At 40.5% G+C, this 18,679-nt stretch overlaps 1 protein-coding gene across 3 annotated transcripts in view; it reads right to left on the bottom strand.

Annotated features, from left to right (window-relative positions):
- Positions 1 to 18,679, bottom strand: part of HEATR6 (HEAT repeat containing 6) — a 62,413-nt gene that overhangs the window by 28,644 nt on the left and 15,090 nt on the right. For all 3 annotated transcript variants that reach the window (XR_014291995.1, XM_082605407.1, XM_082605406.1), the window contains exons 10-14: positions 15,735 to 15,941; positions 15,246 to 15,345; positions 3,587 to 3,942; positions 2,348 to 2,470; positions 1,705 to 1,791 (exon numbers count right to left, since the gene is read on the bottom strand). Coding sequence is in view for 2 of the 3 variants with exons in the window: in XM_082605407.1 (XP_082461533.1) it covers positions 1,705 to 1,791; positions 2,348 to 2,470; positions 3,587 to 3,942; positions 15,246 to 15,345; positions 15,735 to 15,941 (873 nt within the window). In the remaining variant the exon portion in view is untranslated. The remainder of the gene's footprint in view (positions 1 to 1,704; positions 1,792 to 2,347; positions 2,471 to 3,586; positions 3,943 to 15,245; positions 15,346 to 15,734; positions 15,942 to 18,679) is intronic.

Genomic DNA, 18,679 nt, shown 5'->3' with positions numbered 1-18,679 from the left:
CAGAAACTATGTGAGAGAATAAATGTAGGATATGGTTTTAAGCTGCAAAGTGTTTAGGATAATTTATCACTCAACAGATTAGTAATACAGAAAGTATATCTCTTTTTTACATATGAAACAACACTTCAGTACGAACAGTTAAGAGCCTTGCTCAGGGCTTCCCTGGTGGCACAGTGGTTAAGAATCCACCTGCTAACGCAGGAGACACGGGTTCGAGCCCTGGTCTGGGAGGATCCCACATGCCGCGGAGCAACTAAGCCCGTGCGCCACAACTACCGAGCCTGTGCTCTAGAGGCCGCGAGCCACAATTACTGAGCCTGCGCGCCTAGAGCCCGTGCTCTGCAACAAGAGAAGCCACTGCTATGAGAAGCCCGCGTACCACAATAAAGAGTAGCCCCTGCTCAGCGCAACTAGAGAAAGCCTGTGTGCAGCAACAAACACCCAACGCAGCCAAAAATAAAAATAAATAAATTTATTTTAAAAAAAAGAAAAAAAAAAGTCTTGCTCAAAGTCACTTGGAACAAGGGGAGAAGTCTGGATTAAAGCCAGGTCTGTCTGATGGAAAAGCACAACTCAACTCCCTGCAAACAGTGACATTTCAGTTTTAGTGGCAGTCTAGGGAAGGGACTAGAGCTAGACATTCTTTTTTTGAAATTTATTTATTTTTGGCTGCATTGGGTCTTCATTGCTGCACACGGGCTTTCTCTAGTTGTGGCGAGTGGGGGCGTCTCGTGGTGGCTTCTCTTGTTGCAGAGCACGGGCTCTAGGCGCGTGGGCTTCAGCAGTTGTGGTGCACGGGCTCAGTAGTAGTGGCTCACGGGCTCTAGAGTGCAGGCTCAGTAGTTGTGGCGCATGGGCTTAGTTGTTCTGCGGCATGTGGGATCTTCCCGGACCAGGGCTCGAATCTGTGTCCCCTGCATTGGCAGGAAGATTCTTAACCACTGTGCCACCAGGGAAGCCCAAGCTAGACATTCTTAATTCTAGCATTCCATCTAGGGTGATGGAAATTGTGAAGAGAAAAAGAATAGGCAGGATGAGGGCAGAGGGAGGAAACATCCCTAATGTTGAGCTGATTTGGTTTTTGGCACTAAGTAGAAGGGTTTTTTTATGGGCTCACATGTTCCTCCTCCAAAGAATGACTGGCACAATGTGGGGCAACACACACAAGCTCAGACCACAGAAATGAATGGGAATAAGGGGGAGGGACCTGGCAGGGAGGGGCTAAGGGAATTAAGACTCACTGAGCATCTACTATTTGCCAGAGTCTTCACATCTCATTCAATCTTCCAAAAGTCCAATGAGTTAAGGACTTTTACTCCTCTTTACAACAAAGAAACTACGCTCAGAGTCACATATTCATTAAGTGGTTTAATCCCATGCCTTCTGATTCCAAATCTTGGGCCCTTCCCACCATTCTAGTCTGTCTCTTGGGCACACTGTGCAACCAAAGTAGGTTTTGTGGGGGAAAAACCCCCCCAAAAAACTGGTTCTTCCATTGCTGGCTGTATGTTACACATAATCTTACCACACACTAAATTGCAAATAAACTGAAATGCAAATAAAACCTATTCATCCTAGACTATAAACCATAATTTCTGATATTGGAAGAAACCATACTCTCTATGTCACTTTATCACTGAGCCTCAAAATAAAACTGACTGAAGCACTAAGAAAAGAGAAAACCATGAATATACATTTACTTACCAAGGTGAGTGGCACTCTCTGATCAGGTGCTATGGAAGAATCTGGTTTATACTGTTGTATTAAGCCTGTACCCAGTTCTTCCAGAAGCTGCCAAGATAAAAGAAATAGATTATTAGAGATGAATATTAGAACCATGGAGGTAAAAAGCCACTTCAGTTTGGAGATTACCTCAAATCAAGGGGAAAAGTAATTTCCAACTGATTTTCTTTCTTTTCTCAGTAACTGCTATCTTAGAGGCATTCTTTCCAGGAGCAAAATCACCAAGTATATATTGTTAATTTATTACCAAATCAATTCTTTGGGTTTACATGTAGAGCTGAAAATAGAGGAATGTATTGATATCCCTTCCCTACCTGAAACCTCCTAAAGAAACTCAGAATTGATGGACATGCAGCAGAGGGAAGAACATAAAAGGAAGAGAAGAAAAAAGCACACAGCTTTTTTTTTCTTCTTTAAAATTGGGGTATAGCTGCTGTACAATGTTGTGTCAGTTTCCACTGTACAACGAAGCAAATCATCTATATGTATCCATATATCTCTTCCCTCCTGGATACCCCTCCCACCCACCCCCATCCACCCATCTAGGTCACCACAGAGCACCAAGCTGTGCTCCCTGAAGCACAGGGCTTTTAATGAAAATTACCTTTGCTCCATGAAGCTGGACAGACGGATCTGCCTCCCCCAGGCACTTGCAAATCACCTCTCCAAGCTCCATCAAGTAGACCTGAGTCATTGAAAAGTAGCCCCTTGCCAGATGAGCCAACACCTGCAAAGAAAACAGGGGATTAACCCCAAGACCTGAATGCAGGACTGCAATATCCAGAAGTGTTTCAATATTTCAGAATTCACTCACACTCAAAAAGGGGCTGAAATCTGATGTTAATGAAATGAAGAACAACCATAATCTTCAATTAAGTATATCATAAAATATTATGGGGGCCTCCCTGGTGGCGCAGTGGTTGAGAGTCCGCCTGCCGATGCAGGGGATACGGGTTCGTGCCCCGGTCTGGGAGGATCCCATATGCCGCGGAGCGGCTGGGCCCGTGAGCCATGGCCGCTGGGCCTGCGCGTCCAGAGCCTGTGCTCCGCAACGGGAGAGGCCGCGGCAGTGAGAGGCCCGCATACCGCAAAAAAAAAAAAAAAAAAAAAATTATGGTGCTTTATAATTTACAAAATGTGTTTCATTTAGATTATCAATATTATCACACTTAAGCCTGGGAACAATTTATCTACTGGTAGGCATTTATTGAGTATTTCAGCTGAAGAAACTAAGACTGAAAAAGTTAAAGGTTAAAGAGGTTAAAGGACATGTTCAATATTAACCAGATAATTAGCAGACCCTAGGACCAAAAAACAAATACTTTAATCTAGGGTGTACAGAAAAAACAAATACTTTAATATTTTTAAAATATTACAGAAAAACAAATACTTTAATCTAGGGTGGTTTTCTTCCTCTGAAGGAGCAACTACTTTGTTGGCTCTAAGCAGATATAATACCAAAGAGAAGTTTATAGAAAATTAAACATTTATTTAACTTTCAGATGCAGAAATCAAAGATTAACTCTACAACTTCTTTCAGAATTATTATATAATCTTATACTGACCTGCCATATAATACCTGAGGTGACTAAAATGGCTTGCAACAAAAGGGGACGAATGTGATGCTTTACAACCAATCCCCCCCCCACCTACTCCCCCCAAACAAAACAACAAACAAAGCATTCGCACCTGAAGTGTGAATTCACACACAACTCCCGCTAACTCCAATGACACACGGCTTGGTTTGACCTTCTTTTCACAGGCTTACTCCTCAGGAAGTAATCACCCCATGAAGAAAGAATGATGACTTCCATTTCAGAGATGAGGAAGTGAAACCTCCTACCTGTAAGGCCTCCAGTCGCAAGGGGAATGGCTCATAGGTGCTTCCTCCTGTGGAGCCAGCATCGCTACCTGAACAGGCATCTTCCTTGGGCAGAACAACAATGGAAATGCAGAGTCGGATGAGCCAGCAGGGATCTGAAGACGCCTTTGGTGAGCTAAGTGCGGCCTCTTCCAGAAAGGGTCCTGAAGGGGCTTTCTTCCACCAAGCAGGAGGACTGATGTGAGGAGTGGCTGAATTGCTATTGCTGAGTCCAGAAGAACAGGGCTGTTGTAAAAGTAGCTGGACTTCAGGTAGAGGTGCGTGAGTGGACACTATGGCCCCCAATAGTGTGAGACTGGACACACGAACATTAACATCTGTCAGAGGAATCAAAAAAAAACTATCACCACAGGAACGGTTACCATAAGGATCATAACTATCCATGCAGGCAGTTAAGAATTATGGCTTCTTTGTTTAACCTGAATCTAATTAAACCTCTAGACCTAACTTCCAGTTTATGGGACAGAAGTGTAAGTTAACACTGTAAAGAAAATACCCAACAAACTGAGAGTAGGGCTTCCCTGGTGGCGCAGTGGTTGAGAGTCCGCCTGCCGATGCAGGGGACACGGGTTCGTGCCCCAGTCCAGGAAGATCCCACATGCCGTGGAGCGGCTTGGCCCGTGAGCCACGGCTGCTGAGCCTGCGCGTCCAGAGCCTGTGCTCCGCAACGGGAGAGGCCACAACAGCGAGAGGCCCGTGTACCGCAAAAAAAAAACAAAACAAAAAACTGAGACTATACGACATACTATAAGACAACTGGCTTGGACCCTTCCAAAATCAGTGTCATAAAAGAAAGAAAAAGGGCCACAGACTACTAGAGTCAAAAAGACTAAAGTGAGGAGGCAGGACAAGATGGCACAGTAGGAAGATGCTGGGCTCTCTCCTCCCACGGACAGGAAAATTACAACTGCATAGACAGCAACTATCTCTGAGAATGACCTGAAAGACTAGCAGAGAAGATTTTCCATAACTAGAGATAAAAGGAAAAAAAAAGCCACATTGAGACAAGTAGGAGGGGCAGAGACACGGTCTGGCAGGGACCTACACCCCCAGTGCTGTGGACCACAGACAGGAGGGATTTCACAGCCTCAGAGGTCGGCTCTGAGCCCCACATTGGGCTCCCCAGCCCAGGGGACATGCATCAGGAAGATGAACCCCCATAATGTCTGGCTTTGGAAACCAGCGGGGCTTACATCCAAGAGAGAGCCAGAGGGCTGCAGAGAATCCACTCTAAAAGGCTGTGCACAAAAACTCACTCACTCCAGGTCCTGGCACACAGACAGCAGTTTGAAAAGTGCCTGATCATATGGGAAGGAGATTCATTGACTAATAGACTCATTGACTAATATTAAGGCGTGTCACCAAGAGGTACTGAGGAGCTGGCGAGTGCCACTTAAAAATTTTTTTTCTTTGTCTCCCTTTCTACCTAGGTGTCCAGGCACTGGCAGTCACCAGTTTTTTTTTTTTTTTTGGCTGCACCACACAGCTTGCAGGATCTCACTTCTCTGACCAGGGATCCAACCCAGGCCACAGCAGTGAAAGCACTGAGTCCTAACCACTGGACTGCCAAGGAATTCCCAGGCGGTCACCAGTTCTAACTCTCCCCATCTTACTTACTAGCATCACTCAACCCACCCTGGGTTCACCTGTGGATTCCACCCAGCTAGTGCTAATCTAATGCAGTCCCCAATTACAGCCAGCTGCACTGGGAACCAACCCCACCCCCTAGCACACCTGCAGAGAGCATGGTCCAGCCACAACAAAAGGGCACATGAAACCCACACAGGAGACACTCCTGGAGCACCTAGCTCTGGTGACCAGGGGGGACCATACTATTGGGCCTCACAGGACACCTTCTATACTTAGCCACTCTATCAAGAACAGGAAATGTAGCTGACCTACCTAATACATAGAAACAAACAGGGGGTTAGGCAAAATGAGGAGACAAAGAAATATGTCCCAAATGAAAGAACAGGACTAAACCTCAGAAAAAGAACTAAATGCAATGGAGATAAGCAATCTTCCAGATAAAGTGTTCAAACTAATGGTCATAAAAATGCTCTCTGAACTCAGGAGAAGAATGGAAGGACACAGTGAGAACTTCTACAGAGAGACAGAAAATGTAAAAAAGAACCAATCAGAGCTGAATAAAATAACAAAAATGAGAAATACACTAGAGGAAACCAAATGCAGATTAGATGATACAGAACAGATCAGCAATCTGGAAGACAGGCTAATGAAAATCATCCAAATGGAAAAGCAAAAAGCAAAAAGAAACAAGAAAAATGAGGATAGTTTAAGCGACCTCTATGACAACATCAAGTGTACTAACATTCACATTATTGGGGTCCCAGAAGGAGAAGAGAGAGGGACAGGGACAGAAAATCTCTTTGAAGAAATAATGGCTGAAAACTTTCTGAACCTGGCAAAGGAAACATACATCCAAGTCCAGAAATCACAAAAAGCCCCAAACAAGATGAACCCCAAAAGACCCACACCAAGACATATTATAATTAAAGTCAAAAGCTAAATAGAGGGCTTCCCTGGTGGCACAGTGGTTAAGAATCTGCCTGCCAATGCAAGGGACACGAGTTCGAGCCCTGGCCCAAGTAGATCCCACATGCCGCAGAGCAACTAAGCTCATGTGCCACAACTACTGAGCCTGTGCTCTAGAGCCCACAAGCCACAACTACTGAGCCCATGTGCCACAACCACTGAAGCCTGCGTGCCTAGAGCCTGTGCTCTGCAACGAGAAGCCACAGCAATGAGAAGCCTGCGCACCGCAACGAAGAGGAGCCCCCACTCACTGCAACTAGAGAAAGCCCGTGCACAGCAACAAAGACCCAACATAGCCAAAACTAACTAACTAAATAAATAAATTTATTTTTAAAAAAAAGTTAAATAGAGAATCTTAAAAGCAGCAGGAGAAAAACAACTAGTTACATATGGAGGAGCCCCAGAAGATGATCAGCTGACTTTTCAGCAGAAACTTTACATACCAGAAGGGAGTGGCACAAGATATTCAAAGTACTGAAAGGAAGAAAAACCCTTACAACCAAGAATATTCCCTCTGGCAAGGCTCTCATTCAGAACTGAAGGAGAGATAAAGAGTTTCCCAGACAAGCAAAAACTAAAGCAGTTCATCACAACTAAACTGATCTAACAAGAAATGTTAAAGGGACCTCTTTAAACAGAAAACACAAAACTGTAAGTAGAAGTATAAAAATTATGAAAGAGGGCTTCCCTGGTGGCGCAGTGGTTGAGAGTCCGCCTGCCAATGCAGGGGACACGGGTTCGAGCCCTGCTCCGGGAAGATCTCACATGCCGTGGAGCAACTAAGCCTGTGAGCCATAACTGCTGAGCCTGCGCGTCTGGAGCCTGTGCTCCGCAACAGGAGAGGCCGTGACAGTGAGAGGCCCGCGCACCACGATGAAGAGTGGCCCCCGCTCTCCGCAACTGGAGAAAGCCCTCGCACAGAAACGAAGACCCAACACAGCCAAAAATAAATAAATAAATTTATTTTAAAAAATTATGAAAGAAAAAAAATCTCACTATAAAGGCAAACATATAGTAAAAGTAGTGGATCAACCACCTATATAAGTACTATGAAGGTTAAAACACAAAAGTAGTAAAATCCTATATATCTACAATTAGTTAAGAGATACACAAAACAGAAAGATGTTAAAGATGACATCAAAAACATAAAACATGGGGGTAGGGAGTAAATATGTAGTGCTTTTAGAATGTGCTCAAACATAAGCGACCATTAACTTAAAATAGACTGCTGTATACCAGGTTGTTATATAATAACCTCATGGTAACCGCAAATCATAAAACAATACTAGATAAACTCAAAAATCAAAGAGAAGGGAATACACTAAGTCCCCTACATATGAACCTTCAAACTGTGAACTTTCAAAGATGCAAACATGCGTTCCATCAACGTCAGGTGTGAGTAAAACAGCAGCTTGCCCTCCATCTCCTAGCTGACGATCCTTCAGCTCTACCATCTCCCACCTCCACTCCCTCCTCCAGTCAGTGACTCTTCTTGCCTGTTCACTCGATGCCAGCCCCTGCAGGCCAGCCGTTATACTGGACTACTGTACTTTTCAAAGTACTGTAAGATTAAAAATGTTTCATTTCTTGTGTTTGTTTTTTATGTATGAATATTACAAACCTATTACAGTACAGTACTATATAGCCAATTGTGTTAGTTGTGTTCCCAGGCTAACTGTCTGACTTATGATCAAATTGGACTTACGAGCGTGTTCTCAGAACGTAACTCGTTCATATGTAGGGGACTTACTGTACAAACATAACACTCAAGAAAGTCGTTAAATCACAAGAGAGCAAGAGAAGAGGAAAGGAACAGAGAAAAACAACAAAAATAACCAGAAAACAATTAACAGAAAGGCAGTAAGTACATAACCATCAAAAGTTACTTTAGATGAAAATGGACTAAATGCTCCAATCAAAAGACATAAGGTGGCTGAATGGATAAAAAAGCAAGACCCATATATATGCTACCTACAAGAGACTCACTTCAGATTTAAAGACACACAGAAATTGAAAGTGAGAGGATGGAAAAAGATATTCCATGCAAATGAAAAGAAAGCTGGGGTAGTAATATTTATATCAGACAAAACAGACTTTACATGGACCACAATGTTCACTGCGGCACTATTTACAATAGCCAGGACATGGAAGCAACCTAAGTGTCCATCGACAGATGAATGGATATAGAAGATGTGGCACATATATACAATGGAATATTACTCAGCCATAAAAAGAAATGAAATTGAGTTATCTGTAGTGAGGTGGATGGACCTAGAGTCTGTCATACAGAGTGAAGTTAAGTCAGAAAGAGAAGAACAAATACCGTATGCTAACGCATATATATGGAATCTAAAAAAAAAAAAAAGGTTCTAATGAACCTAGGGGCAGGACAGGAATAAAGACGCAGACGTAGAGAGGACACGGGGAGGGGGAAGGGTAAGCTGGGACGAAGTGAGAGAGGAGCACTGACATATAAACACTACCAAATGAAAAATAGATAGCTAATGAGAAGCAGCTGCATAGCACACGGAGATCAGCTCGGTGCTTTGCGACCAGCTAGAGGGGTGGGATAGGGAGGGTAGGAGAGAGACACAAGAGGGAGGAGATATGGGGATATATGTATACATATAGCTGATTCACTTTGTTATACAGCAGAAACTAACACAACATTGTAAAGCAATTATACTCCAATAAAGATGTTAAAAAAAATAGACTTTAAATCGAAGACTGTAACAAAAGACAAAAAGTGCATCACATAATGATAAAGAGATCAATCCAACAAGAAGATTAAACACTTGTAAATGTATGTGCACCCCACATAGGAACAGGTAAATACATAAAGCAAATATTAACAGACATGAGGAGATACTGACACTGACAGTAATATAATAATAGTAAGGACTTTAACACCCCACTTATATCAATGGATAGATCAGCCATACAGAAGGAAACAATGTGTTTAAGGAAACATTGGCCTTAAAGGACACATTATACTACCCTGACTTAATAGATATATAGACAGAGAACATTCCACCCCAAACCAGCAGGATACACATTCTTTTCAAGTGCACGTGGAACATTCTCCAGGATAGATCACGTTAGGCCACAAAACAAGTCTCGATAAATTTAGGAAGACTAAAATCATATCCAGCATCTTTTCAGACCAAAATCCTATGAGACTAGAAATCAACTATAAGATAAAAAACTGGAAAAAACACAAACAAGTGGAGTCTAAACAACATGCTACTAAACAACCAATAGGTCACTGAAAAAAAATCAAAGAGGAAATAAAAAAATACATTGAGGGCTTCCCTGGTGGCGCAGTGGCTGAGAGTCCGCCTGCCGATGCAGGGGACACGGGTTCGTGCCCCGGTCCGGGAGGATCCCACATGCCGCAGAGCGGTTAGGCGGGTGAGCCATGGCTGCTGAGCCTGCGTGTCCAGAGCCTGTTCTCCGCAGTGGGAGAGGCCACAACAGTGAGAGGCCCGCGTACCACAAAAAAAAAAAAAAAAAAAAAAAAAAATACATTGAGACAAATGAAAATGGAAACACAGTGTTTCAGAATCTGTAGGGCACAACAAAGGCAGTTCTTAGAGGGAAGTTTGTAGCAATAGGGCCTACTGCAGGAAACAAGAAAAACCTCAAATAAACAATCTAACCTCATACCTAAAGGAACCTAAGAAAAGAAAAACAAAACTCAAAGGGGAAAATAAGGATCAGAGTGGAAATAGATGAAATAGATACTAAAAAAAAAAAAAAAAAAAATCAATGAAACTAAAGTTGGTTCTCTGAAAAGATAAACAGAATTGATAAATCTTCAGCCAGACTCATCAAGAAAAATAGAGGGCCCATATCAATAAAATCAGAAATGAAAGAGGAGATACAACCAACACCACAGAAGTATAAAAAGATCATAAGAGATTACTATAAACAGTTATATAACAACAAATTGGACAACCTAGAAGAAATGGATACATTTCTAAAAACATACCATCTGGGCTTCCCTGGTGGCGCAGTGGTTGAGAGTCCGCCTGCCAATGCAGGGGACGCGGGTTCGTGCCCCGGTCCGGGAGGATCCCACATGCCTCGGAGCGGCTGGGCCCGTGAGCCATTGCCGCTGAGCCTGCGCATCCGGAGCCTGTGCTCCGCAATGGGAGAGGCCACAACCGTGAGAGGCCCGCATACCGCAAAAAAAAAATAATAATAAAATAAAAAAAAATAAAAACATACCATCTTTCCAAGACTGAATCAGAAAGAAATAGAAAATCTGAACAGACCAATTACTGAAACAGACCAATTAATGAAATTAAATCAGTTATCAAAAAAACTCCCCCAAAACAAAAGTCCAGGACCAGATGGCTTCACAGATGAATTCTACCAAACATTTAAAGAAGACTTAATATCAACTGTTCTCACACTATTCAAAAAAACTGAAGAGAATTCAATTTCCAAATTCATTCTACCAGGCCAGCATTACCCTGACAGCAAAACCAGACAAAGATACTACAAAGAAAGAAAATTACAGGCCAATACCCCTGATGAACACAGATGCAAAAATCCTCAACAAAATATTAGCAAACCAAAGTCAGCAATACATTAAAAGGATCATACATCATGATCAAATGGGATTTACCTCAGGGATGATTCAATATCTGCAGATCAATCAACCTGATACACTACATTAACAATATGAACAGTAAAAATTATATATCATCTCAATAGATGCAGAAAAAGCTTCTGACAAAATTCAACATCCCTTTATGCTAAAACCTCTCAACAAAGTGGATATAGAGGGAACATACCTCAACATAACAAAGGCCATATATGACAAACCCACAGCTAACATACTCAACAGTGAAAAGCTGAAAGCATTTCCTCTAAGGTCAGGAACAAGACAAGGATGCCCACTCTTGCCACTTCTATTCAATGTAGTATTGGAAGTCCTAGACACAGCAATCAGACTAGAAAAAGAAATAAAAGGCATCCAAATTGGAAAGGAAAAAGCAAAACTGTCACTGATGACATGATACTATATATAGAAAACCCTAAAGACTCCACCAAAAAACTATTAGAACTAATAAAATGAATTCAGTAAAGTTGCATAAAATTAATATACAGAAATCTGTTGCATTTCTATTCACTAATAACAATCCATCAGAGAAAGAAATTAAGAAAACAATGCCATTTACAATTGCATCAAAAAAATAAAATACCTAAGAATAAATTTAGCCAAGGAGGTGAAAGACCTGTATTCTGAAAACTATAAGACATTGATGAAAGAAACTGAAGACAACACAAATAAATGGAAAGACATATATACCATGCTTACGGACTGGAAGAATCAATATTGTTAAAATGCCCTTACTACCCAAAGCAATCTACAGGTTCAATGCACTCACCATCAAAATACCCATGGCATTTTTCACAGAACTAGAACCAATAATCCTAAAACTTGTAGGGAACCACCAAAGACCCTAAATAGCCAAAGCAATCTTGAGAAAAAAGAATAAAGCTGGAGATATCACATGCCCTGATTTCAAACTATACTACAACACTGCAGTAATCAAAACAGAATAGAGAGCTCAGAAGTAAACCCACACTTATATGGTCAATTTATCTATGACAATGGCAGCAAAAATATGCAATGGAGAAAAGACAGCATCTTCAATAAATGGTGTTGGGAAACCTGGAGAGCTACATGCAAAGGAGTGAAACTGGACCATTTTCTTGTATCATATACAAAAACAAATTAAAAATGGGTTTAAGACTTAAACGTAAGACCTGAAACCATAAAACACCTAGAAGAAAACATAGGTAGTACACTCTTTGATGACAGTCTTAGAAGTATTTTTTTGGATTTGTCTCCTCAGGCAAGGGAAACAAAAGCAAAAATAAGTGGGATTACATCAAACTAATAAGCTTTTATGCAGTGGAAGAAATCTTTAATAAAATGAAAAGGCAACCTACTTAATGGGAGAAGATATTTGCCAATGATATATCCACATGTATATATATATATTTCTTAAAAAGGAAACCATACAACTCTGTAACAAAAAAAACCAATCCCATTAAAAAATGGTCAGAGAGCCTGAACAGCCCTTTCTCCAAAGAAGACATACAAATGGCCAAGAAAAACATGAGAAGATACTCAACATTACTAATCACCAACAATCATCAGGGAAATCAAAAGCACAATGAGATATCACCTCACATCTGTCATAATGGCTGTCATCAAAAAGACAAGAAACAAGTGTTGGCAAGGATGTGAAGAAAAGGGAACCCTCGTGTACCGTTGGCAGGAATGTAAATTGGTGCAGCCACCATGGAAAACAGTAAGGAGGTGCCTCAAAAATTAAAAACAGAACTACCATACGATCTAGCAATTCCACTTCTGGGTATTCACTCTAAGAAAACAAAAACACTGATTTGATATATGCACCCCAATGTTCATTGCAGCATTATTTACAATAGCCAAGATATGGAAACAACCTAAATGCCCAACCTAAGTGGATAAAAAAGATGTGGCATATGTATATAATGGAATACTACTCAGCCATAAAAAAAAAGGACTTCCCTGGTGGCGCAGTGGTTAAGAATCCACCTGTCAATGCACAGGTCACGAGTTCAAGCCCTGGTCCGGGAAGATCCCACATGTTTCAGAGCAACTAAGCCTGTGCACCACAACTACTGAACCTGTGCTCTAGGGCCCATGAGCCACAACTACTGAGCCTGTGTGCCACCATTCCTGAAGCCATGGGCCTAGAGCCTGTGCTCCATAACAAGAGAAGCCACTGCAATGAGAAGCCAGGGCACCGCAACTAGAGAAAGCCCGCATGCAGCAATGAAGACCCAATGCAGCCAAAAATAAAAAAAAACAAAAAAAAAACAAAAAAACCCGAAATCTTGCCATTTGCAACAACATGGATGGAACTAGAGGGTATTATGCTAAGTTAAATAAGTCAGACAGAGACAAATACTGCATAATCTCACTTATACGTGGAATCTAAAAAAACAAAACAAATGAACAAACAAAACAGAAACAGACTTACAGATACAGAGAGCAAATTGGTGGTTGCCAGAGGAGGTTAGGGGATGTATGAAATAGGTGAAAGGGATTAAGAGGTTACAAACTTCCAGTTATAAAATAATTAAGTCACAGGGATATAATATACAACATAAGGAATATAGTCAATAATACTATAATAATTTTGTATTGTGAGAGATGGCTAGCTACTAGACTTATCGTGGTGATCACTTGTGATGTATTTAAATGTTGAATCATTATGTTCACCTGAACATAATGCCAACTATACTTCAACTAAAAAAAAAGTTAAGGGCTTCCCTGGTGGCGCAGTGGTTGAGAGTCCACCTGCAGATGCAGGGGACACGGCTTTGTGCCCTGGTCCGGGAAGATCCCACATTCTGTGGAGCGGCTGGGCCCGTGAGCCATGGCCGCTGAGCCTGCACGTCCGGAGCCTGTGCTCCGCAGCGGGAGAGGCCGCAGCAGTGAGGCTCGCGTACCGCAAAACAAACAAACAAAACAAAACAAAAAAGTTAAAAAGGCTAAAGTGACATAAAAACTAAATATCATGCATGAACCTTGAATGAACCCAGGTTTTTTAAAAAAAGCTATAAAAGACTTTTGGGGACACATAATCTGAATGTGGACTAGACATTAGATAATACTATGGAATCAATGTAATTTTCTTAGGTGTGAGAATGGTATTGTGCTTTTTAGGAGATTGTCTTTATTTTGGGGAGATACATACTGTGGTATTTAGGGTGAAATATGTCTGTAATTTACCTTCAAATGATTCGAGGGAAAAAAGTCTATATAAATATGTACACATAGACCAAAATATGCATATAAACAAACACACGTACACATATACACACTGATACATATATGTAGAGAAAGAGAGAAAACAAATATGACAGTGTTAACAACTGTTAAGTCTAGGCAGAGGTAACAGGTGCTCACTGTACAACAGTACAGATTTTCTGTGGGTTTGAACATTTTAATAATAAAAGGTTGCTGGAGGACAAAGTCACATACTCGAAAGGGGCCTTTGAGACATGGTCCACTCCCCTCAGTTCGCAGATGAAGAAAGCTAGTGCAGTGGAATGAGCAGGGGACTGAGCCGGAAGACTTGGGCTGTCTTAATCTTAACTTCTGCAACTAAAGTGATAAGCAAATCTTAAGGCAAGATTTACCTTCCTGGGTCCCCTTTTACACATTGGTGAAAGGGATGAATTGGACTTTGTTTACATATCATTATCTCATTTAAGCCTCATAAAAATCTTATGAGGTAGGCATAGATCTTCCTGTTGGGAGGAAATTAGGGTTCAGAGAAGGTCATGGCTATGCGATGGCAAAAATGGGTGTGAGCTGCAGGCTGACACTGGGTCCAGAACCTCTCCCACGATGGCACAAAAACATCCGTGCCTCCTTCGAGTTCTACAATTCTGACTAAGAACTCAACAGAATGTGGTCTGATCCTGAAGCTTGCAAACAAAAGAAAAACAAATCTTCTAAAGGCAACACATATATATTATATGTAGAAGTAAGTCAGGAAATAAGAAATAAGACTGTAGTTAGTGAAGATTTGAGGTTCTGAAAATTTATCTGAACTCCAAAGGAGATAACGTTAAAGAAGTTAGGTTTTATATTCCACTTCTTCCTTCCAAAATGAGGATACTGTCTGTCTATCTGACTGTCCATCCGTCCTCTACTTATATCTAAAGGATATGAACTATTACATACTAGAGTGGGACCCCCTGGGATTTTGCTCAGTCTCAATTCTAAAGGGATACTCTGGTCACTGCACTGATGCACTGAAGAGGCATTAAACTTTACAGTTAATTCTCCAGGTCACTTCTTTCCAGTGGTGTCCACTGGGGCTTTAGGGGTCAAAAGTGGGGTTCTAGCAATAGTTGATTCCTCCCAAAATTTGAGGAGAATAAGCAGAGATATCTTAGAGCTATAAAAATGCTCTATTTTTTTAAACTAATGATCTAGATCTGATTGATATAAAGAAGCAATCAGTTTCAAACTACCACCAACCTTTGTGGCAGATATAAGGCTTTATCTGGTTCCAGACTTTGGTCAGCAGGCTGAGTTTCAGACGGTTATAAGGTGAATTTGATACTAAGTTTGCAAGGCACTGCAAAACACAAAGAAGAGCTCATCAGTGGGCCCGATATAGTCACAGCATAGAGAGAAAATTTTAGAGCCTTTAATTTAAAAAGTCTTTATACTTATTTAAAAATCAGTCCTTTTCTTTTTTTTTTTTTTTTCAGGGGGAATAGCACTTGTATTCTCATTGGTCCAACTTAATACTAAAGATAAAGCAGTATTTTTAGTAAAACATTTATGCGGACATACAGAGATTGTAGGTATGATCAGACAAGTAGGAACAGACTTTCAAACAGGATATCTTTAATAAAATTACTACTTAGTTATATTCTTAAGTCAACTCACTTTGGGGCAATATAAACATGCAAAAAGAGAGAAACTGCCTTTGTTAACTCACCAATAACTTGGCACATTTACCTTAATTATCTGAGTAAGGGTCTGTGAGGATGATTCAGCCACCAAAGCTAACAAAAGACATCTGTGCAACTCTTTAATGCTAGAAGCGATCATTACAGAAAAGGGAGTGAAAGCCCTTCTGTGGTCACTGGTATCTTCAGCAACAGAAAGAAACTGCTTTGAGCCTTCCAAGATGGCAGATAAAACTTGCAGAGCACAGGCACGCGTCTGAAATTTCAGGATGATGCACATCAGTTAGAACTTGAGAGTCGAATCCCCTTCTTCCTATATATATGTTTTTCATTTTCAAAGTATTTAGGATCCCTTTAATTAGAGGAATAAAGGCAATGTGATTATCCATCAGGCCCTAAGAGCAGCCGTGAACTAAGCCACCTGAGCGCTGCCCCACCCCCACACTTCAAAAAACCAACAGAGCCTCAAATCACATGGCTGTTAGGGTTTGCTACTGTAAGGAATAAGCCTAAGCTGCACCACAGTATAAAAACCTGATGTCACAAGCATGAAAATAACTTAAAGATGAGAAGCCTAGTTTATTAAAGCATAAAGCCAAATGAAAAGAGAAAAGCAAACTGCCTGTGGGCAGGAAAAACTACATGCATCTAGGGTCTGTTTCATATCAAAGTTCCAGAGGACCTTCTGCTTTACGTTCCAACCTAAAGCATCCATGAGTGCTCAATATTAATTATATAGGATACTAGAAACTTTGTGCATACTCAGCTTGGCAGGCACCATTAGTGACCCAGCTTTCAGAAATATTCTTAGGTACAGAAAATAAAATCTGCAATAAAATCTTTGATACTCAAGGGAATACTATTAAATATAACTTTATGGATAGAAAGGAAAACGTGCACCTTTATCAATGGACGGCTGTATCTATCAGGAATAGTGCCACTGCATTAAGATTTTCTTTATATGGTTAAAAGATTACTTGTAATTGGTATTCTGATGATTCTGCAGTATTAAAACTCAGAAAAGAAAAAAAGAAAGGAAAAGAAAGCCAATTTAACCAAAATGGAATGTAGGTGATAAATGCAGGACTACTAATATGAAATAATACTGTATCCTCTTTGGTCAGCTCACCCCAAAATGTCAATTAAACCTTTCAGTCAGATATTGAAAAAGCAAGGAATCAACATTATAATTCTAGGATCTAATCTAAGTATCTACTCAATATGAAGCATATCTGAGTTTGGTGTGAAAAAGGTTTTCCAGAAAATCTTCAACTGTTATCTCCAAATTACCAAGAAATAAATCATTTCTGCATGCTTTTTGTAGAATGGAATCATAAACAAAAAACTAAAGATTTACTGCTTTGAGAACAAATGTGTAGTATAGTAGTACGAGTCTTTGGAATTAAGCATAATCACTTAAGGAAGGCAGGAAGTTGACAATGTATTAGGAAAGTGTGTGTGAGAGAGACAGAGAGACAGAGAGAGAGCTCGTGCTCAAGTCAGCTGGTCCAAGAACTCAGATGAGGTGTTAGCAACCCTCTTCCATAAAGCTCCAGTAGCACAAATTTTATAGTCTAGACTTCGCAGGCCACAGAGTCTTTGTCGCGACCACTCAACTCTGCTATGGGAGCACAGACACTGTACAAAGAAATAAATGTGACTGTGTTCAAATAAAAGTTTACTTATGGACAGTGACATCTGAATTTCATATAAATTTTACACGTCAAAAAATATTATTCTTTTGATTAAAAAAATGTTTTTGAAAGCGTAAAAACCATTCTTAGATCATAGGTCATACAAAAACTGGTAGTTGGCCAGACTGGGCCCACAGGCCATAGACTGCCAACCTCTGATTAGATCGCTGGCTGGTCTTAACCGAAAAAGGCGGATGTTATGCTAAACCTCCATTTCTTTAGAACATAATTAAAAATTACAATTTCAACAGCTCACAAACCAAATAAAATTAAAAGCCAAGTTGTAGAAAGAAATAAACTAATACTCAAAAGTAAAAATTTTTCAGCTCAATTAACTTTGGTACCCAAAGTGGGAAAAAGCATTCATAACTATCACAGATGAAAACAAAAGAATGTCCCTGAAATTAGTCATTTTTTACCATCGCGGTATAAAATCTATATGGAAATATGATACTATATCGAATTTTACTTCTCATAGTGCTGATTTATCTCCTTTAAACACAGTTTAATATACCTTTGTTACCTTTGTTGTTATAAAAATGCTATTCATGACCCTGAATCAGGTTCAAGTTCTGCTTCATTTATTTTTATATCAATATTTAATACTGTTTACCATTCTAATCAGCACTTCCAGCAGAAAGTACTGATGTACAAGCAAACCATAAGAGGTGCAGCTCTCTCTCCAGAGAGCTCATTTTGTTAAGTTTTTACTGTCTGAATATTTACATTGATAGATGAAAGCCTTTTTAATCTTATAAACATCAGTGCACTCAGTTTCACTAGAGGGTAGTTTTACCTCCTTGGGCACGAAGCCTTGTTCAAAGGTAATGAAACAAGAAAGCACTTTTCCTTTTTTTGCTATTTAAGGATATAGTAGAAATTTTTGCTGAGGTAGCTCAGTCAATCCTTATTTTTTCTTTTTTTATGTATGTTCAGTCTCAGCATATTTCTGGGAGAGTGATGAAGTCGTCACTGCTGGGAATGGCTACCACTGAGGTTTCAATGCAGGGCACCTGGCTGTGCCTGTCTTTGTCCAAGTCCTGATTATTCTTCACATATGTTCAGGGTTAATTTCATTTGAGCACACCCCCAAAGTTGGGTGCCTTTTAGGTGGAGGCATGTGCATACTGTGTCAAGGTCTCTAAATTTAGAGACCTCCAAGCAAAGGTCACCTGTTCTTAACTGACCATAAAAGAGGAAACCTGATTACCTACCATTCCGTGACAGTTAAAAGTTTCAACTCTTTATTCTCTTTCCTAGTTATGCTATCTATTATCTAGATTTTGATTTGTTTCCACAT

Source organism: Mesoplodon mirus (genome assembly GCF_964341445.2).
Source record: "Mesoplodon mirus genome assembly, chromosome: 18".
NCBI lineage: Eukaryota > Metazoa > Chordata > Mammalia > Artiodactyla > Ziphiidae > Mesoplodon > Mesoplodon mirus.
This window is presented reverse-complemented; position numbering and strand designations above follow the sequence as displayed.